The sequence below is a fragment of the Amblyraja radiata genome, chromosome 4 (assembly GCF_010909765.2).
Source record: "Amblyraja radiata isolate CabotCenter1 chromosome 4, sAmbRad1.1.pri, whole genome shotgun sequence".
Classification (NCBI taxonomy): Eukaryota; Metazoa; Chordata; class Chondrichthyes; order Rajiformes; family Rajidae; genus Amblyraja; species Amblyraja radiata.
This window is the reverse complement of record NC_045959.1, coordinates 77,629,670-77,651,841: the sequence shown is the minus strand read 5'-3', so window position 1 is coordinate 77,651,841 and position 22,172 is coordinate 77,629,670. Positions and strand designations below refer to the sequence as shown.

The 22,172-nt window shown below is 40.3% G+C and overlaps 1 protein-coding gene and 1 long non-coding RNA gene across 3 annotated transcripts in view; both read right to left on the bottom strand.

Moving 5' to 3' along the window:
- Nucleotides 1–7,136, bottom strand: part of clvs1 (clavesin 1) — a 79,033-nt gene extending 71,897 nt beyond the window's left edge. Inside the window, exons 1-2 of one of the 2 annotated variants that reach the window (XM_033019786.1) lie at nt 7,004–7,136; nt 4,983–5,584 (exon numbers count right to left, since the gene is read on the bottom strand). In XM_033019786.1, the coding sequence (XP_032875677.1) occupies nt 4,983–5,371 (389 nt within the window). In that variant the 5' untranslated portion in view covers nt 5,372–5,584; nt 7,004–7,136. The remainder of the gene's footprint in view (nt 1–4,982; nt 5,585–7,003) is intronic. The other variant, XM_033019787.1, reaches the window with a different exon arrangement.
- Nucleotides 7,137–11,364: 4,228 nt separating this feature from the next.
- LOC116972294 overlaps nt 11,365–22,172 on the bottom strand; it is an 85,660-nt gene continuing 74,852 nt past the window's right edge. The window contains exons 3-4 of the long non-coding RNA XR_004411762.1: nt 19,003–19,084; nt 11,365–14,283 (exon numbers count right to left, since the gene is read on the bottom strand). This is a non-coding gene — a long non-coding RNA (uncharacterized LOC116972294). The remainder of the gene's footprint in view (nt 14,284–19,002; nt 19,085–22,172) is intronic.

Below are 22,172 nucleotides of genomic sequence, written 5' to 3'. Positions count from 1 at the left end.
AAATCCTGGTGAGTGTTTCTAATCTAAAATATGAAAATATAATATTACTAATCAAAGAAAGTGCTCCAAATACAGTATTTTGTGAAATCACAACTTAAGTAGGCGTAGGAATGTAATATTGTTATAACTTAGTGGCATGATTTTATGAGAGCACTTTGAAATAATCCTGCGTCTTTCAGGAGTTCTGTTTGCTTGGATTGTAAACGAAAAGTAAATATGTTATTGTATATGATGTTTACTTAATGAATAAACTTTGCTTTGTAAAATAAACTGTTTGGTATTATTTCCTGACAAAGATCTTGCCTTCAATTGGTTCACTGATAACACTTTCAAAGACACTACACTTATGTGAGGGGTATTAAAATGAAACCAATAGCTGCAGAATTGATTCTGGCATTGTGTAACATTAGAAGAAACATAGAAAAATAGGTGCAGGAGTAGGCCATTTGGCCCTTCGAGCCAGAACCGCCATTCAATATGATCATGGCTGGTCATCTAAAATCAATACCCCATTCCTCATTTTTCCCCATAACCCTTGATTCCTTTAGCGACAGAGTTAAATCTAACTCTCTGTTACTCTCTTACTCCCTGGGGATAATTCACAGGACCAGGCAAGAGATGTGAATTAATGTGCTTTTATGTACACACATAGATCCTCTGAATATAATTTAGATTTTAAAGGGTTGAATTTCCAGAAAATTTTTCAGGGGAAGACTAACAGAAATATCACGGTCTCCCCTAAGTCAAGGTCTGAACTTATGATAATCCTATTGGACATTCAGTTATCAGAGAACTGGGTTAAATCCTGACCTCATGTGCTGTGTGTATGGAGTTTGCATGTTCTCCCTGCGACCAAATGTTTTTTTCTCCTGGTGCTCTGGTTTCCTCCCACATTCCAAAGATGTGCAGGTTTGTAGGTTAATTACCCTCTGTAAATTGTCCTTGGCATGCATGGAGTGGATGAGAGAGTGGGATAACATAGAACTATAGTGAATGGGTGTTCAATGGTCGGTGTGGACTTGGTGGGCTGAAGGATCTGTTTCCATGTGGTATCACTAAACGGAGCTTGGAAAATGGCAGAAGCAATCCTAACTATGTTGCACATACACTGTGATTGATCAAGAACAGAGCACACATAAGCATGTCACCACATCCAGATCATGTAATGCTTTTCCATGGTCTGGCTTATCCCAAACCCTAATGTTCTGTCAGGATGCACCACTGACCCAACCTGAACCCAGCACATGTACTTGGATACACATTCAAATCTGGTATCGAGGTTTCATCTCAGAGTATAAGCATGTGTATCAAATGGATAAAATCTATGGATCTAAAGTTTTGTGCCCTTTGAAGAGCAATAAGACCTACTAAATGAGTGTGATAACAAGAAAACATATCAGAATGAAAAAAGCAAAGGATGCAGAAGACCACCTGATTAATATTATGAATTATTATCTCATTAAAATATCCATTAGACTTGGATTAAATTGCTAATCTTCATTAAGTAGCAATGATAGTTTAATTACAATTAATGAGATGGAAACAGTGGTCTAACAAAACTAACACATGAACAAGGAAAGACATTTAATTAATATAAATTAAAAAATAACAGGAAATGTACTAGGTCACTTTAAACTGGCTAATGCAATGGTCATTTTCAAAGAGGGCATACAGATGAATTAAAGTTTTATTTTTACCTGTAACAGAATGAAACACTTTGGATTAGTAATAATATCCAAGCAAAAAATTGTCAACATAAAACTTTGAGGAAGTGTCAAATGCACTGTGGTAAAGCCTACAGGGTGGTTCACTCAGGCTTCAAAAAGCATTTGTTAACCGCGCTGATCACATAAAGTATTTTGTTTCGTCTACTGTTAGCCCTTGCAGAGCAAACTGTGCCTCTGCCTGCTCGAACCAGATATCAGGCTCTTCGGTCCACAAAGTCGGGAGTTTTACTGCAACGGCGTTGTTATCCATCACGATGTGTGATGAACGTCGGGGTCACCAGTTAACCATATATAACCATATAACAATTACAGCACGGAAAACAGCCCATCTCGGCCCTTCAAGTCCGTGCCGAACACTTATTTCCCCCTAGTCCCATATACCTGCACTCAGACCATAACCCTCCATTCCTTTCCCGTCCATATACCTATCCAATTTATTTTTAAATGATAAAATCGAACCTGCCTCCACCACTTCCACTGGAAGCTCATTCCACACAGCTACCACTCTCTGAGTAAAGATGTTCCCCCTCAGTCTACCCCTAAACTTCTGTCCTTAATTCTCAAGTCATGTCCTCTTGTTTGAATTGTCCCTACTCTCAATGGGAAAAGCTTATCCATGTCAACTCTGTCTATCCCTCTCATCATTTTAAAGACCTCTATCAAGTCCCCCCCTTAACCTTCTGTGCTCCAAAGAGTAAAGACCTAACTTGTTCAACCTTTCTCTGTAACTTAGTTGCTGAAACCCAGGCAACATTCTAGTAAATCTCCTCTGTACTCTCTCTATTTTGTTGACATCCTTCCTATAATTAGGCGACCAAAATTGTACACCATACTCCAGAATTGGCCTCACCAATTCCTTGTACAATTTTAACATTACATTCCAACTTCTCTACTCAACGCTCTGATTTATAAAGGCCAGCACACCAAAAGCTTTCTTTACCACCCTATCTACATGAGATTCCACCTTCAGGGAACTATGCACAGCTATTCCTAGATCCCTCTGTTCAACTGCATTCCTCAATTTGCTACCATTTACCATGTACGTCCCATTTTGATTTGTCCTGCCAAGATGTAGCACCTCACACTTATCAGCATTAAACTCCATCTGCCATCTTTCAGCCCACTCTTCCAAATGGCCTAAATCTCTCTGTAGACTTTGAAAATCTACTTCATTATCCACAACACCACCTATCTTAGTATCATCTGCATACTTACTAATCCAATTTACCACACCATCATCCAGATCATTGATATACATGACAAACAACAGTGGACCCAACACAGATCCCTGAGGCACCCCACTAGTCACCGGCCTCCAACCTGACAAACAGCCATCCGCCATTACTCTCTGGCATCTCCCATTCAGCCACTGTTGAATCCATCTTGCTACTCCACCATTAATACCCAACAATTGAACCTTCTTAACCAACCTTCCATGAGGAACCTTGTCAAAGGCCTTACTGAAGTCCATATAGACAACATCCGCTGCTTTACCCTCATCAATTTCCCTAGTAACCTCTTCAAAAAAATTCAAGAAGATTAGTCAAATATGACCTTCCAGGCACAAATCCATGTTGACTGTTCCTAATCAGACCCTGTTTATCCAGATACTTATATATATTATCTCTAAGTGTCCTTTCCATTAATTTGCCCACCAGTGACGTCAAACTAACAGGTCTATAATTGCTAGGTTTACTCTTAGAACCCTTTTTAAACCCTTTTTTTGAACAACATGCACAGTACGCCAATCCTCCGGCACTATTCCCGTTTCTAATGACATTTGAAATATTTCTGTCATAGCCCCTGCGATTTCTACACTAACTTCCCTCAATGTCCTAGGGAATATCCTGTCAAGACCTGGAGACTTATCCACTTTTATATTTTTCAAAAGTGTCAGTGTAGCGGCCTGGCCTTTTCCTGACCTCGTCCAGGCCGCTACAAGTGGTTCATTCCAAAATTCAATAGAAATTAGCTGCTTTTGCAGATAATTGCAATGTGGGAGAGGACACGGAGACTTGAGTCAGCTCAGAGATGCGGAATAAATTGGACACCATGTGTGGGCATCATAACAATGCTGATTAAAGCCATAGAAGAGTGAGATGGTAAAAATATTCCATCCCTTCCCTTCTTTACAAAAAGGATTGACATTCCTTAACTGATTGAAGTAGAGATCCTGTGGTTATTGAGGGAGTCTTGTAGCCAATGGGTACCAAGCAACACAACTACAATCACCACGCCACAACCCCCCCCCCCCCCCCCCCCTTCTTACATCAGTCCTCCATCAGCTGCAAACCCACAATCCATACATGGCAAGATCTTCCTCAATATGATGATAATGGTGTTCAACAGGGTTTTAAACAGGCACATTGATGTGCAGGGAATGGAGTGATAATGCAGGGAATGGATCATGTGGAGGTAAATGAGATTAATTTATCTTGGCATCAAGTGCGGGCCAAGCATTGTTTACCAAAGCGCCTTTTCCTGTGCTGTACTAATCTATGTTCTATGACTGCCAAACAATATACCCAAAATCGTTGAGTCCTCTTACTCTCAAACTTTATAGTGTTGTGGTCAATCCACAGCTTGTTTTGATCAAATAGGATCCAAAAATGTCTACTAACACATTATGAATTGCAAAGCATTATAAGGGCTGAACTCCAGCACTAAAGTGGTATGAAATGAAAAAGCTAAATGACCAGTGAAAGATAGCAAATTATGAATGCAGAATGTTAACTTAAACAGATTTATAATAATACAATTGTGGCCAAGAAACCCAACTTGAACAACATAACATTTTGAACTATCTATGTTGCAGAGGATTTATTTACCTTAGAGGGTGATCAGTGAATTCTGACAGAAGCATGCAATCAAAATATGAAATTGTCAATCTTATAATGTTAGAATTGGATGATCTTTCTAAATGGGTGGGTTAAAATTAGTTCACTATTCATCTTCACTTGTAATTAGCTTGTGATTTGAAGTGTTGTGTAAAATATGTGCTTCAGAAGAAGGAGGGAATTTTAAAGCCAATTACTCTCCTACAATCCTGGAGTTATAATTGGCAAGCATTGACAAGACCAAACTTTGGGAGGCTGAATCCTTAAGAAAGTCATCCTACTGGGAATAACCTTGTACAGTGTTTCCATATTGTTTATTTCCCTGTGTGCACAATATCAGGAGAATGTCTTAAAACACTTTAATCCACCGTGCATGGCCAAACACGAAATGGGGGAAAAGTAGAACCTTTACATTTACCTACTCTGGTCCCAGTTGGCAGCAAACAGCACCAGGATCTTCCTCCCGTAGTGATCCGTCTGTTGGAGGACTCCTGGAAAGCCATCCATCAGAGCCCGTTTGATGCCGAGGTCGTCTGCTTTGAAGTTTTTAAACATGTCCAGGTTTTGTTGACGATACTGGAAATACTGAGCCAGCAATTTGAAGGTCTCGAAGTGGTTAAACTTCCTGGCTCTCAGAAAGCGCAGGATGAATGCATCGTCCGTGCGGAGGAAGCCGATATCCGGGCGGGTGATGATCATGTCTCTGACCTGCTGGATGTCCTGGTGCAAGGCATCCGCGTTCTCGTTCAGCTCCAGCCGAGATTTCTCAATGGTTTCAGCGCGGAGCCCAGGCTGCAGATAGGTCATTTTAAACAACTAAAACCACGACCTTGCTCTTATTTTGTTGGGAGGTTTTGGCGATAAGGGTTTCAGTACTCACACATCCCCGACAGCACCAGCGTTGTGCCCATTGTCCCTTCTCGTAGCCGCTGGACTCGTCAGCAGCCTTTGCTTATTGAATATTCTATTCCATCTGTTGACAAAACACGTTGCTGAAGCGAAGCCACATGGCCGGACTTTCTGCAACATACATGTGCATGTATGAGTGAAATATTGTACTCATTTGCCACATAACGATACAAGGGCCATGTTCGAAGCGATTCAGTGAAAAGAGGATAACGTTAAAACTGGAGTCAGAGTAATATCAGTGCTTACTGATAAATTGGGGGGTCATTCACTCATCTACGAACTCTGATTATTTTTGTTTCGAATTTCTGTTCAAATTAAAATCATCCTTAAAAGGTCAGGGTGCGGCAAGTGATTTGGTTTAAGGATGTTTCAACAAATGATAAAATCATGGAATTTATATTCCAGTCATTAAATAAAATCCAGCAATCCCATAAAATAAAAGCAGGTTTAATTTATTTGGTTGCTATAAATCAGTGACTAACTGCAGACAGCTTGTGAAAAGGCACACTAGTTAAAAGGTATGCAATGCAGCGGATTACAAAAAGGTGATTTAAAAAAAAAAAAATTTTGAATGGCCCTTAAATGGATCTGCCTTTTAGTTATGTGTAGGAAGGAACTGCAGATGCTGGTTTAAACCGAAGATATAGACACAAAAACCTGTAGTAACTCAGCTGAGTTACTCTAGCTTGTTGTGCCTTTTAATTATACTCAGATAATAGAAATAAATAGTTACACTTACATTGGTTTTTTTGTAGAACCTCTTTTCCTTGGTCGGGATAAAAAATAAATCCTGGTCTATATTCTTTGGTTTCATTAGTGGATAATGTTTTTTCTGGGTTTGCTCAAAGGGTCAATTTTGTTAAAACTGCTTTATCTAAGAATACCTATCCACCCACAAGCAAGGCGGCCTGTGCCCGTGAACCGCGGTCTGGTCGGTCAGTGGGAAAACACACAGCCAGCGTCCAGACGTGGAGCTGGGAATACGCTGGAGCACTGCAGGACCAGCTGCAGTGGGTGTCCTTGCATTTACATTTACACCAATTTATTATATGCGTTGATAATCCGAAGCAGAGATGCTGCATTGGAAATGGATTATGTAAAATGGGCTATCAAATGAGATCAAACCGCTTCTAACACGTTTTTTAAGATGTGCACGTATCGTCATTTATATCACTGGCATGCATTCAATTCATCAGGGATTGCAAAAAAAAAAAGACTGAGGTGAGAACAAAGCTGTAAATGAATTTAAAAATAAAGTTTTAATTGCAATGATCAGGTTAGACGGTACATTGCTGCTTGTCGCTGCCCATTTCATCGTCAGCTGGTCGGAGCCTGCAGCCCACCATGGAGTGTGCAGAAACCGCAGGGGGAGCGCTGGTGCTGCCCGGGCCAGCGGAGCAGGTGCATGCGGATGAATTGCAGATGGAGGAGCTGTTCATGCGGGGAAGTGCTGCTGAGCAGCCATTGAGAGGGAAAAAAACACTTGGGATGCTGCAATGAATGCCACCGCTTGAAGAATGGAAACCTCACCTTGGTGCGGGCTTTTTTGGCTTTTTTTTGTGTGTGTTTTTAAAAACCCTTCTGTCCTCTAATGTCGTATCCTCAGCTGGACGGCGGAATGATGTATTTGCCATCAACCGATTTCTCCTGAGTGTTTTGAATAAAGCCCCCGGACTCAATATGATGCCAGCAATGGGCGTGTCATTACTGACTCGTCTGCAACGCATTGAGAGGAGCGGCCGGGTCCCAGCGCCCACTCTCCTCTACTTTCTGACTTGACACAGCTTGCAGGACAACCTCCAAGCAAATCTCCATTCCTTATCCCCCTGACATAATTTTGTATAACGACACGTCAGCATACGTTTATTTATTTTTTTCACTTAGGATCTACCAGAGGACATGGGTTTAAGGTGAAGGGGAAAATATTTAATAGGAATCTGAGAGGTAACATTTTCACACAAAGGGTGGTGGGTGGATGGAACAAGCTGCCAGAGGAGGCAGTTGAGGCAGGGACTATCGCAACATTTAAGAAACAGTTAGACAGGTGCATGGATAGGACAGGTTTGGAGGGATATGGACCAAACCGGGCAGATGGGACTACTAGCTGGGACATGTGGGCAAGTTGGGCCAAAGGGCCTGTTTCCACACTGTATGTGTATGACTATTGCTCTAACTTCTTTCACCGACTTTTAACTCACAGGGAGGTAGAATTCCAAAGGTATGATGAATCTGAAGCAGTTATAGTAGCAGACAATCCTGTTCAGTTTAGTTTATTGTCACGTGTACTGAGGTACAGGGAATAGCTTTTTGCTGCATGCTATCCAGTCAGCAGAAACACATTACATGATTAGAATTGACCCATTTACAGTGTATAGATACATGATGGTGATAACATTTAGTGCAAGGTAAAGCCAGCAAAGCCTGATCAGGGATAGCCTGAGGGTCACCAAAGTTGTAGATAGTAGTTTAGCACTGCTCTTTGGTTGTGTAGGCCTAACAATTTGGAGATTAGAATTCCTATCCCAACACAGCAAATGCGGATTTTAACAATAATTATTATTCTGATTTTTTACAAATGTTTCAAAAAAGATTAGCAAAAAAAATACTGGATTATCATAAAAGCCCATCTGGTTCACCACTGTCATTAAGGGGAGGACATACAATGAACAGTACAGCACAGCAACCGGCCCTTCAGCCCACAATGTCTGTGCCGAACATGATCCCAAGATAAATTAATCTCATCTGCCTGCATGTGATCCATATCACCTGCATATCCATGTGCCTATTCAAAATCACTTAAATGTCACTATTGTATCTTCCTCCACTGCCACACCTGGCTGTGCATTCCAGGCCTCCACCACTCGCTGTGTAAAAAAAACATGCTCCACACATTTCCTTTTACATGGATATCTCCCATCCTTATATGGTCTGACCTACATGAGACTCCAACACCATTGATGAGTTTGACTCAGAAAGCCCAGCAAACCACTCAGTTCAAGGGCAGTTCTGGATGGGTAATAAATCCTGACCTTTCAATGCCCATTTCCTAATAAAATATATATATTTAAAAGAATAGCAATGCAAGTTACCCACAGTCTTGTTGTGAAATGGGATCTATATGCTCTATATGATTCCATTAATATTTTTCCGTTGTTTTGGTGGTTGTGTAATCATTGATATATACTGTCAGATGTTTTGTTTGGCCATCCATAGCTAATGGAAATAGTTTCATATAATTCAACATATTAACATTGTCAAATATTATTCAGCTTTTAGTCACAAGATGTCATGTTAACTTGAACCATCTTCCACCACTAATGTAAATCCTCACACTGCTGATAAGCACTATCATTAACATTATTAGTACATTCTATCAAAATAAGCCACAGTTTTTGTTACTGGAGACATGAATCGTTATAGAAACATAGAAACATAGAAAATAGGTGCAGGAGTAGGCCATTCGGCCCTTCGAGCCTGCACCGCCATTCAATATGATCATGGCTGATCATCCAACTCAGTATCCTGTACCTGCCTTCTCTCCATACCCCCTGATCCCTTTAGCCACAAGGGCCACATCTAATTCCCTCTTAAATATAGCCAATGAACTGGCCTCACCCACCCTCTATAGCAGAGAATTCCACAGATTCACCACTATGTCCAACCCCTTAAGAATTTTGTAAGTTTCTATAAGATTCCCCCTCAATCTTCTAAATTCTAGCGAGGACAAGCCGAGTCTATCCAGTCTTTCTTCATGTGAAAGTCCTGCCATCCCAGGAATCAGTCTGGTGAATCAGTCTCCCCTTTTCCTAATCGGCCACCATTCAAATAATAGTCTACTTTCCCGTTTTTGCCACCAAAGTGGATAACCTCACATTTATCCACATTATACTGCATCTGCCATGCATTTGCCCACTCACCCAACCTATCCAAGTCACCTAGTAGCCTCCTAGCATCCTCCTCACAGCTAACACTGCCCCCCAGCTTCGTGTCATCCGCAAACTTGGAGATGTTGCATTCAATTCCCTTGTCCAAATCATTAATATATATTGTAAATAGCTGGGGTCCCAGCACTGAGCCTTGCGGTACCCCACTAGTCACTGCCTGCCATTCTGAAAAGGACCCGTTTACTCCTACTCATTGCTTCCTGTCTGCCAGCCAGTTCTCTATTCACATCAATACTGAACCCCCAATACTGTGTGCTTTAAGTTTGCATACTAATCTCTTATGTGGGACCTTGTTGAAAGCCTTCTGAAAGTCCAGATATAACATATCCACTGGTTCTCCCTTATCCACTCTACTAGTTACATCCTCGAAACATTCTATAAGATTCGAAGCCCATCCTTTCAAGCCCATCCTTTCAAATTCAATTCTTCTATCTCGAATTGGGCTTCGAATTGTGATCCTATGGGATTGCTGTGAAAATGTTGGTAGTTAATTTGAACATTATGGATATTTAAGCTTCAAGTTCATTACAATATTGGACTATAGATTCAAAGAGGTGAGAAATTGCCATTCACTATAAACCATTGGACTCAACCATCATCAAAGATGTATTGTACGGTATGTTTGCAGTTCTTGGGCTGGCACAGACCACTGAAAGAATCTCCATACTTTTTGATGATGATACAGTATGGTTAGTAATTCCATCCAAGGATCTAATGGATTTTACTCACCATTTGAATAATGCTCAAACTTTGAGACATGAGCGACTTCTTTCAAAATGTGGAACATTTTCATTCCATCGCTCAAGAAAGGGTCCTGATGTAATTGAAAGTTTGAACTCTCTCTGAAGGCAGTGTTGATGGATGTAGTTTTTGGGTGCGTACAGTACTTAAGGATCTCCCTGAGATAAAGTTGAGGCTTTGATCTTTCTTTCATTGATAACAAGGTTTTAATGCAGCTTATGCTTGTGGTTCTGGTATGATAGTCAATGTTTGTAGGATATGACAAAGGCTATCCAAGGTAACTATTGGTACCGCTTGTTGAAATAGTATTTCTTAACCATTCAGAATTATTTAACATAAAATGGAAGAGCGTCTTGCACGAGATCCACAAATCAAGTTGCAAGATGTACTTGTGGTAAAGATTGTTGCAGGAAATAATGACTGCAGTCTACAGTACCCTGTCACTAAACCACATGGTATACATTTCTCTAAAGGGGCTGCTCCTCAAACTTTGGTTACATTTCAGCCCCACGCTACTGATCTTTGGTCACACAATACAGAGGGAGTGGGTTGATATGGCGATCTCCCTGTCAATTTGATCCTGGGCCTAGCCAAGATGGTCATTCATGGATCCAGGCAGCAGGCATTTGAGGGTTCTACCCAAGTTGACTGCCTGCCCTTCTTCCAGGCTTATGTTCATGCCTATGGGTCCTTGGAAAGGGAGCATGGGTCATTCACAGGGACTTTGGAGACCTTCTATGAACAGTGGGCACCATGGAAGCTCGAGTGCGCGTGGATATGGCTGGCAATAATCTAATTTGATGGTTGATGTTTGCAAGCTGCACGGATATTAGTTTTGATTAATGCATGACTTTGTAAACTGTGAATATGTAATAAAAGCTCCTTATTAAGGTAAAATGAGTAAAACATTTATCTTGGCCAAAGTGCTTAATGATAATCAAACCTGATTTGAAATATTGATCAAGAAGGCCAAATCAACAAGATCACGAACATGTCATAAATTATATTCACTGGTCCATCAGCTTTATTTGTAGTGGATGCTTTTTGATGAGGAACCTCTCAGCCTTAAAGTGAAAACTACTGACTGTTCTTACTTAAGAGTATGCACTCACACATCTGGAATTCAGTGTCTGCTATTACCGAGTAATGGAGGATAAGCTCAACATCAAAGATGGCAGCAATTATGTTTGCTGGATATGAATTCTGCTTTTCTCCAGAACACTGTTGAGTAACACAATATGAATGAGGGTTTACATATCCGATTGGCCATTCATTATATCATCTTGGAGGTCTAAATCTAAAATCATGGAATATAGCACTATAAATGCAAAAGCTACAATTCAGTGGATCAATGTCCTAATAGAAAAGGCATGCCTTCCGTGAATGCTCATCACCACGAGTGCGTTGCGGATATGGATGACAATATTGTAATGTAATGATTGATAAATTGATTGATGTTTTGATGTTTGCAAAACTGCCTGGTAGTTTTTGATCTCTTCACCATTCTGTAACTGATTAACTGAATAAAATCTCTTGTAGAAAAGGCATGGCACACACAGATTGCTTGAGTCTTGACATTTTACCAACCTGCACGTAAGTTCATGGTTCCTGGGGATTAGGGTATGAATTCAGAGGAATTGGCCTCCATGTAACCTGAAGAGAAACTGCATAGCCATCTCTATGGCTTTGTTTAGAAACTGATGGCAATAGACCTCCAACCAACAGGTTGCCAGAAATAACTTGCTCATGAATTTTATGCCAGACTCTTCAGTAAGTTTTGCCTTCCCCACAGATGAGAACTGTGCAATTGCTACACCCGCCCATCTTTGTTAATTATAGTGAAAAAGTAGGATAAAATTTAGGGCATTATTTGACAGCTCCTTAATTTACATGTCCATATTTGATTTATGCTGTTTCTCCGTTGCTACCTATTACTGGCCTGACTCCAAGTCTGCCAAATTGTTGATTTAAAAGTTCCACACAATATCATTCTGTTTCTCCAATATGCATGTCTCCATGATTCTATTATTGCTCTTCACAAGTACATTCAGGTCATTAAATCAGCCATTTTATTGTTCAGTCACTTTTGAAAACGTGCAACAACATTAAAAGATCACCGAAGATTTATTATGATTCCCTGTCAGTGTTTAATTAACAGTAATGAAGCTGGTTTCTCAGTGGTCCACATTTCAAAACTATGTCCTTGGGATTTTACAAATGGGCTATAAAATACAATGAAAAAAAGAGTATTTTGGCTTGTTTTTTTTAACTGAAGAAGACAATACAGCCCTCAGAGAGAGAGAGATTTGATAGATTTGGACAGCAACAGCTGGGAAAAGGCAAAATGAAAATAAATATAAGATTGATTTGCTTGTTAAAAGAATTACCAACTGAAAGCTGATCAAATACCAGGGGAGAAGCTAGAGGTATTTAACTGTAGGTTTACAGAACTTATATTGACCTTGATTATACCACTATATTCATCCTTGCATTTTTTTAAATTTTGGTGTGATTCAGAAAAAAGCATTAAAAATTGTCTATGGATTCAATGTTCTATTAATTCCAGCACTTAAGACTGTCTATGAAGGAAAAGTTGCAAAACTTCATCGATATATTTGGAAAACAAATAAAGTGCAAGGTCAAAAAATGCAACCATGTGCAAAATTTTTGATAGTCAGCAGACCAGTGGAAATAAAATTGAATGGTAAACATTGCAAATGTAGTTAAATATTCTGCACTCTGTCTGATTAAATGCGTGCGGCAGATTGTGATTGTTGGCACAGTAAATATAAAGTGTGGGCATGGGTATTTTGAGCTGGTGTGAATCCATATCGACTAAAATGAGGATATGAATTCCAATGGTTTCTATCTGTTCTGTTGTTTGTTTTTCTTCCTGATCTGCCTTGATTGACAGGGCCACAGGTGCCAGCAATCTTCCAGAAACTGACCCAAAATGACCTTCCTTTATTTATCAGCCTTGACAGTGAGCGTTTCAGCCTATTTAACCATAGGAGGCATCACATCTGAAGAAGATCCTCTAATGGACTCCTTTTACATTTGTATCCCCTCCTGCTGAGGCCACAATAAGACTTGAGAGGAACCAAGGCTGATTATTCTTTTATTTCCCGTGGCTTTGAGGTGAAATGTAGCTTCCCTACTATCTCTCGTGCTGAGGTTGGCTAATTTAGCAAACACTGGGAATGAAACCAGGGAGCCTTCTGTTCAAAATAAATTAGAGCCACATTGCCAGTTTCCATTCAGTCATAGATGACCCTGCATATTTTGTCACTTTATCCCATTTCTTACAGTCTATTTGCTTTCTGCAGTTTATTCCTTTTGTTAACATTGAAACACTTGAATCAATTTTTTAGATAGTTTCATCTCTTTCTCCAGTGACTCAGGGTTAGGTCTCTCAATAGTTTATTACCACACTAAGGAGAAACTGCCTTTAAATACTTCATTTTCATAGTTAAAACTAATGGCTGTTTAAAGCAACAGGCAGAGATGTTGGAATTTTGCCCAGGTTGTTATAGCACTGGGAACTTTTGAAATTCTATCTTGCTGTTTCTTTTCACTTTGCATTCAGAACATGGTGCAATGAGATCCAGTTTCATTCCTTTCCACCTCATCCTCTTTGGTTTGACGAGGTTGATGTCAGTCTAGAGGAGCTGGGCTGCACCAATCATTCTGATAACGCATCGGAATAAAACAACACATGTCAAGTCTGCTCCTCAACTAGCTTGGAAAATGAGGAATGTAAAATATCAGTCAGCATTGGCAAAGAAATCTCCCAAAAATATTCCTTGGCATTTGACATTCTTTCCCCAGATTTCATGATCCACAGATTTTTCCAACATTTGTGATTTCCTGTAATTTGAATGAGCTCTCTCCTGATGCAGGTGACTATTTTTTAAAGACAGTAGATGGTTTACCACGTAGATTTTGTAAATCAATATTAATAATGGGAGGTCATTGTGATATCTGTGCTTCTTAACGCGTTCCGGTCACGAAGGTGAAACCTTCCGACATTATGACTATTGAGCCATCTGAAGGCCTCAATAGTTTTCTTCCACGGCAAATGATCAATTAATTTCACAGGATCAATTATCTTGTAGCCTTTGTAACCTTTGGAAAAGAAAACATGCAAATTAGTGACAACAAATCTAAAAAACAGGACCCATGAAACTTCAAATTGCATAAGATTAGTATCTGAGAAAAATATTATCTGATTTTTGTTGAAAAGTTGAAAAGGAACATATTTCTAGTGCCAGCCCTGTCAAAGACAAATACAAACTTAATAATAATCCAATGTTTATGTATTTGTGCATTCAGATTTCCTCTTTGCCTCATGGTGAGCTCTCTTTTCTCTTACTGCAGGATGCTTTTCAGTATATGGAATATGGAGGGGTTTTTTTGGGGGGTGATTTTCTGGTTGACACAGGCAGTTAAAATACTTGACTTTGGAAAGAGTGAGTGGTTTCATCCGACTTTTAAGCTAGCATTCATTGAGTTCCCAATGTGAGCTTACGTGGAAAATGGACATCGAAAAATAGAATTTGCCATTCTGGCAGAATGAATGGACTCAATCTTTATGATAAAGAGGTTCCTGTGTTCCTTGCATTTGTTATTGGAAATGGGGAAAGAGTCAAGTGAAGATGGTTTAAGAAGACAATGTGGAGTGGAGGAAAGAATCCAGAATTTGTTTGTACTTTTTAGGGTAATCATGAAATTATAACCTGCTGTCCATTTTTCACAATTCCACATTATATAGCTTTGGGAATTCAATGAATGTATGCTTAAAAAGTACGAAGGATTCACTCATCCTTTCCGCAGACCTTAACCACTTTGTGCCACCCACAAAGAAAGCACTTCCATATTCCACATACTGAGAGAGCTCCTTGAGTAAGATTAGTCACCACAATGCAAAGAGCAACTTTGAATGCATAAATACATAAAATTTGAACCATTATTAACATTGTACTGATGAAATCATTTTACTTCTCTACTGATAAATAAACAGATAATCAGAGTGGTGGGATTGTGTGGTTGAGGTGAAGGCTGGAAATTGGTGGCATGTTGGGGGAATCACAGCAAGAGACATCTAGGGGTTATCTTGCTTTTAGAAATGCATTGGATAAGGAGTGAGAGAGATTGCATGTCCATGACTGTAGAACATATTTGGCACAAGGACTTGTCAGGCCGAAAATACCTTTAAATAAATGATTTAAATGTTGCAACAATTAATTGCCTGCAATTGCACTGTGATCAATGTTAGTTGTGGCCCTCCAAACTTTCACTCCTCCAAACTCTCACTCCTCATCCCCTCAGAAGGTCTTTTGAAAAAATCCACAGATAAATTGCTTACAAATTCATTCAAAAGTGATCTATTGCCAATGATGTCAAAATCCACCTTGGAGATTAAGTCATGAGAGAGTTCCAGCCAGGCGTAATGCCAATGGAGTGAATTACGGAAGTAGAATGATGTTTTGATTTGGAGTAATGATTTGGTTTCAAGAAAAACAGTGTTCAACATTAAAGAGATTTTTTGACTACTGTTCAGCACTGAAACACTGACATGGTGTGCTCTTTACTGGTTGAAACTGAAACTTTGCTACAGCTGGTTCTCATTGCCTTACAGCACAGAGGTGCAACTTTATTGTACACAAAATGAACTTTTGGCATGGGTAATTTACTTTTGAGATTTTCTAGATGGATGGCCTTTCAAGCAGATTTGTACTAATGGGGAACTCAATCAACTCTGAGCTGATAAAGATCGAAAATAGTGCTTGGTCTAAAATGTAAACGAGTAATTATAAATAAAATAGATCCTTTTAATGCGGGAATGAATGTCATCCTATAGGTCCCAACCACGGGGGGAAATGGAGGAGGTCTGGCCAATTTTTGTGCCTTCCACCACAGTGATGAATGCTGTGGTGGATGTTTGTGTTAAATTTTTAGTGTGGTTTTGTGTGTTCTTTATCATTGTACCACTGCTGGCAAATTCATTTCACTTGCACTTTATGTGCAATGTGACGAATAAAACTGATTGACTGATTGATTGATTGATTGACTGATAGACTTTTCATTTATTTTATCTCTGGGTCAAATATTATGCTTGACAGCAGCCATTTGTAATTGTGAGATTTACACAATCTATTGGGCCTACACAGTTATATCAAAAGCAACACTGACTATATTTTTTATTATATTCTTCTCCCAATGTAAAACATTAATACTGCAATGTTAAATGATTTCACCCCAGTGAGAGAAATTGCGAAACGTGTTTCAAATTTGCTTTAATTTTGAAAAAGAAAATCAATTGTGACTTTTGGGTGAATGGCCTTATAAAATAAATAATTCAACTGGAATGATGCTGATTGCTGGATGACATTTTTCCTCAACCTGTTTAGAGGAAGAACACATAATCAAATGAAAAAACAATTTACACTCCATCCAGTGTCACTCCGGTTGGCTTTAATAGAAATATGGGCATATTTAGCATTTCAATGGACTGCAACTCAGTTTCGAACAGGTTAGCTGTGTTTGAATTGCTCTTTGTGTTGGTTTCTTGTTTGTCTGTACTTTCCATCACTTCAGAGATGAAAACTGTTTTACCTTTTCAACTCAGCTCGCAAGTGCCCGCGGGATCTCTCGGTTGCTAACCATTTTAATTCCCCTTCGCATTCCCATAATGATTTTTCTGACCTGGGTCTCCCCCATTGCCAGATTGATGACCACACACAAACTGAAGGAACAGCAACTCATATTCCACTTGGGTAGCTTATAATCCAACAGTATGAACACTGAATTCTCCAATTTTAAGTAAAATCCTCCCTCCCCTCTGTCTCTTTTCTATGCCTCTCCTACCGCATTGCACATTCATTATACCACGATTCTGCTTCTTATTCCCACAACTTACTCCCCTTACCCCTTCCACCTATATTCTTCCCCCTGGCTTTATATTTCACTCCTCTTCTCTCATTATCTGATACACTTTTGTCTCCTTTTCATCTCTAGCTCATGTCCACCGATCTGCCAATCAAACACCCCCCTCACTTGTGTAGGAAAGAACTGCAGATGTAGGTTTAAAGCGAAGACAGACACAAAATGCTAGAGCAACTCAGCGGGGCAAGAAGCATCTCTGGAAAGAAGGAATGAGTGATGTTTCGGGTCGAGACGTCTGCCTATCCCGCTGCGTTACTCCATCACTTTGTGCTTTGTGTTTTTCTCAAATAAGTTGTCTGCTACTTTTTCGCAAGAATCTGCAAGGGTCCAGTGGAATAGTTTTGTGGGCAACTTCCACATCTAAAGTGGAGCTGTAAGAGACCGTGTACTGCAGTCCTAACATGTTGTACCAAAAAATGTGAACTCATGTGGAGTTATTGGCATCGTTGTTTATTTCAGGTCAGTAGACAGATTCACTGGCCACTGATTTCACATTCACTATATAATGGAGGGATATGGTTTTAGGAATTATCTCAGGAAGATTGTTAAAGTTCTGGCTCCAATTGCAGTATTTTCAGGAGAATTGCAGGGTGGACTGTGAGTCAGTTGCAATTCGTTATGATCGAGTCGACAGTGTTTTTGGATGAAGAAGGGTCCCAACCAGAAACATCACCTATCATGTCCTCCAGAGATACCTCCTGACCCACTGCATTACACCAGCATTTTGTGTTTTTTTTATTCCAGCATCTGCAGTTCCTTGTTTCTCCATTTTGTTGCAATGACATTGGACGTCTCTTGCGACTTTGACCATTACTATTTTAAAACAATTTAGAGAAATTCAATAGGGAGTTCCTGGCAAGATGGATCTGTGTTTGGGAAATTACAACATAGTCAAGGACATGGGAGAGAAAATGGAGGATGGAGTGAAGGACTGTTTCCTTGTGAAGAGGAGAGCTGATTGAAGTTTTGAAGATGAAGAGGGCAATTGAGGTGAATTCTTAGTAATCATGACTGGAGATAGGAGAGAATCTGGAGATAACCTGCCTAGGATTGAGGTAAGGATAGAAGCTTATCCTGTGAATGAGGGGAAGAAAGGGAGGTGACAGAGACAGTGGGATGAATGGATTCTATCTTTGTGGCAGAAGTTTCTGAGTTGCTCACACTTGTTATTGGAGATAAAGGTAGAAAAGATCAGAGAAGATGGTTTAAGAAGATGCGCTATAGTAGAGAAAATAAGCCAGAATTTAACTTTACTTTGTCGGATGAACATGGAAATTGTAATTAGTGCTGGCAGAGTTAGAGGATGCAGAGTTTGTCAGTGATAACTATCTCACTGGATAAAACTGACTGAACTGACTAATAGGGTTGGGAAGGAGATGGACAAGATTTGCCAAGCTAGGTGAGGTAAGGCCAGTGAGAGAGGAGGACACTGCAGTGAGAAAGCAGGTTAGGATAAGTGGCGCAGTGGTAGAATTACTGCCTTACAGCATCAGAGACCCAGGTTTAATCCTGACTATGGGTATTGTTTGTACATTCTTCCTGTGACCACATGAGTTTCCTCAAGGTTCTCTGGTTTCCTCCCACATTCCAAAGACGTGCACGTTTATAGGTTAATTGGCATTTGTAAATTATCCCTAGTGTGTTGGATAAAACTAGTGTATGGGTGATTTTGCTGGTCGGTGCGGACTCGGTGGGCCGAAGGGCCAATTTGCGCACTGTATCTCCAAACTAAACTAAACTACAGGGAAATGTGAGGAACATTTCTCGGTTGAAGTTCCTCAGCTAATATTAGCTGAGGTGAACGTTTATGAAGCAATGCAGGCAAAACGTAATTGAGGAAAAATGTCAAGAAAAGCAAGACGTCTTTGAAGCGGTGAGCCTGTCAGCTGGTACACTTACCAGAAGAGTGGAGGACAGGCGTGACGAACTGTTGACGTATGTACAAGAATATGGCCTAAATTTCAATGATCTTTCTGTTGCTCTGGATGAGAATAATAACATTTTTGTTGCAGCTGAGTTTGTGTTGTCATAACATTGACAAATCATTCAACATTATTGAGGAACTGACAGGGTGCATAGTGTGAACGATCCAATTGCAGGGACAAGCATTTTCACAAATGAATGGAAACACTCAAGCATCTGGGTTTAAAGTGAGAAAATCTGAAGTTCGAAAGCACTGCTGGGGCCAGGAACCTGATATGGAAATATGACTGTTGACGGGTAGAATTAACAGCCATGTAGAACAGCCATGTAGAATAAATGGACATGGAAGAAACAATCAGAGTACATTGCATTATCCATCAGCAGTCGATTTGTAGCTTAGCATCAACTGGACTTTGATGAGGTGATGAAATTTGTGGAGACAGTGCTCAATTTCAAACGATTTTGTGTAGTTTACCACGGGTAACCCCAAAGATACAGGTAGGCCTTGCTTAGCACTATCCTGCATACTATAAAGCTCTTTCATTTTGGAGCCTATTTTCTATAAACATAAAATAATAATAATAGCTCTTAGAACTAACGGAATCAAGGGATATGGAGAGAAAGCAGGAACAGGGTACTGAATCTGAATGATCAGCCATGATCATATTGAATGATGGCGCTGGCTCGATGGGCCGAATGGCCTACTCCTGCACCATTTTTCTATGTTTCTATGTTTCTAATAGATAGTCCGCAGAATGAGGCAGCATAAAGTGATTTGTAATTTGACCAACGTGTTAACTCTGCACTGGGAGGAATCTAACAAGATGATTCTACACAGGGAATCAAAGCTCCAGTTGGAAGTAGGCAGAGGAGGAAAGAAGTTGGATTCAGACATATCTCATTGGAACATGTAGGCAAGGGAGAGGACAGGGTAAGGATGGAATGTAGCATGATTCCAGCGGTATAATGCTGGGATAAGGTCCTGCCAGGAGTATTGGATTGGTGAGACTCGATTCATGTGGTCTCAATCCACTGCATAAGGCAGCAAGAGTCCGACAGGGAAGTTGGGTTCCAACAGCATCCCCAGTCCGAAATTGAATGGAATTGACTTGAATACTTTATTGTCACATGTGACAAATCACAGTGAAATTCTTTGCTTGCATACACAAGATATGCAAAGTCACCCGTAAAGGGCACTTACAAAGTTACAAAGTACCTCCGCGCTAGGTGTTCCTTTGTTCTCCCCCTCCCCCTCCTCACGGCGGTCCCCCCACGCCAGATCCTCCATTGTCCATTGTTCTTCCTCCTCCCTCACAGTGGTTTCACCCCTACTCTTCCATTGTTCCTTCCCCGGGCCACCGTGTCCTCACTTCCACATGTCTTCCTCGTCTGTCAGTCAATGCCGTTGTCGACCGCCACACCGACCTCTCCTCTATGACTCTCTATCACCCTCTTCTTTCTTACATGAAGCCAATTCTCTATTCAGTCAGCTATTCCTCCCTGGAATCCATGTGATCTGAACTTCCAAAGAAGCCTACCTTATGGAACCTTATCAAAGGTCTTGCTGAAGTCTATTAGACAATATCTATAGTTTTGCCCTCATCAACTGGTTATTTCTTCAAAACAATCACATTCATGAGACACCACGTACAAAACCATGTTGATTATTCCTAATTAGCCCCTATCTATTCAAATGCATATATATCTTATCTCTCAGAATACTCTTAACTTGCCTTCCACAGATGTTAGACTCACCAGTCTATAGCTCCCAGGGTTTTCCTTGCAGTTCTTTTAAATAGAGGCAGCAGGCACCCTCCAGTCTTCCTGCGCCTCACCTCGTCTAATTATGATTCATATGACTCAGCCAAGGCAGCTTTTTGTGTCTATCTTCAGTTTAAATAAGAATCTGCAGTTCCTTCTTACACCTATAATTTCTTCCCTAGCTTCCCAGTGTTTTCAAATATATCTGATCAGGCCTGGGAGATTTATCTATATACACCTTAGGACATTCAGCACATCCTCGACTATAATACAGACTGTCCTCAAAACATCTCCATTCATTGTCCAATGTTTCCCAATCTCCATGTCTTTCTCCATGGTAAAAACAGAGGAGAAATACTCATTGAGGAACTTGCCCATCTCCTGCGGCTCCACACAGAGATAACCGCCTTGGTTTCTGAGGGGGCCTATTCTTTCTCTAGCTACCCTCTTTCCCTTAATGTACGTAAAATTTCTTTTCATTTTCCTTAATATTATCTGCCAGAGCCATCTCCTGCCCCTTTTTTTTATCCTCCTGATTACCTTCTTTAGTATGCATTACAGTTCCTGATAATCCTCTAGGGATACATTTGATCCCAGTTACCTATACCTGTCTCATACCTGTTCCTTTTTCCTGACTAAAGCCTCAACTTCTCTCGTAGTCCAAGCTTCCCTACTCCCACCTACCTTGCCCTTCACTCTAATAGGAACATGCAGGTCCTGAATTCTTGTCATCACACTTTTAAAAGCATCCCACATTCCGGATATTCCTTTGCCCACAAACATAAAAAAGCAATGAAAAGCATTGGAAATACTGTAGATTTGTGCAGAGCAAAGGCAAGAAAGAACAAGTAAGTAAGGAATGTGTAGGAAGGAACTAAAGTTGCTGGTTTAAACCGGAGATAGACACAAAAAGCTGGAGTAATTCAGTGGGACAGGCAGCATCGCTGGAGAGAAGGAATAGAGTAAAGGGGATGGTACAGAGTGTGGAATATAGTTCTCAGCATTGTAGCATATCAGTTCCATAGGCAAAGCCCAATGATCCGAATTCCGTCGGGTTGAATTGGGCAGGACATTATAGCCTATGGCTTTAACCATATAACCATATAACCATATAACGATTACAGCACGGAAACAGGCCATCTCGACCCTTCTAGTCCGTGCCGAACACTTATTCTCCCCTAGTCCCATATACCTGCGCTCAGACCATAACCCTCCATTCCTTTCCCGTCCATATAACTATCCAATTTATTTTTAAATGATAAAAACGAACCTGCCTCCACCACCTTCACTGGAAGCTCATTCCACACAGCCACCACTCTCTGAGTAAAGAATTTCCCCCTCATGTTACACCTAAACTTCTGTACCTTAATTCTCAAGTCATGTCC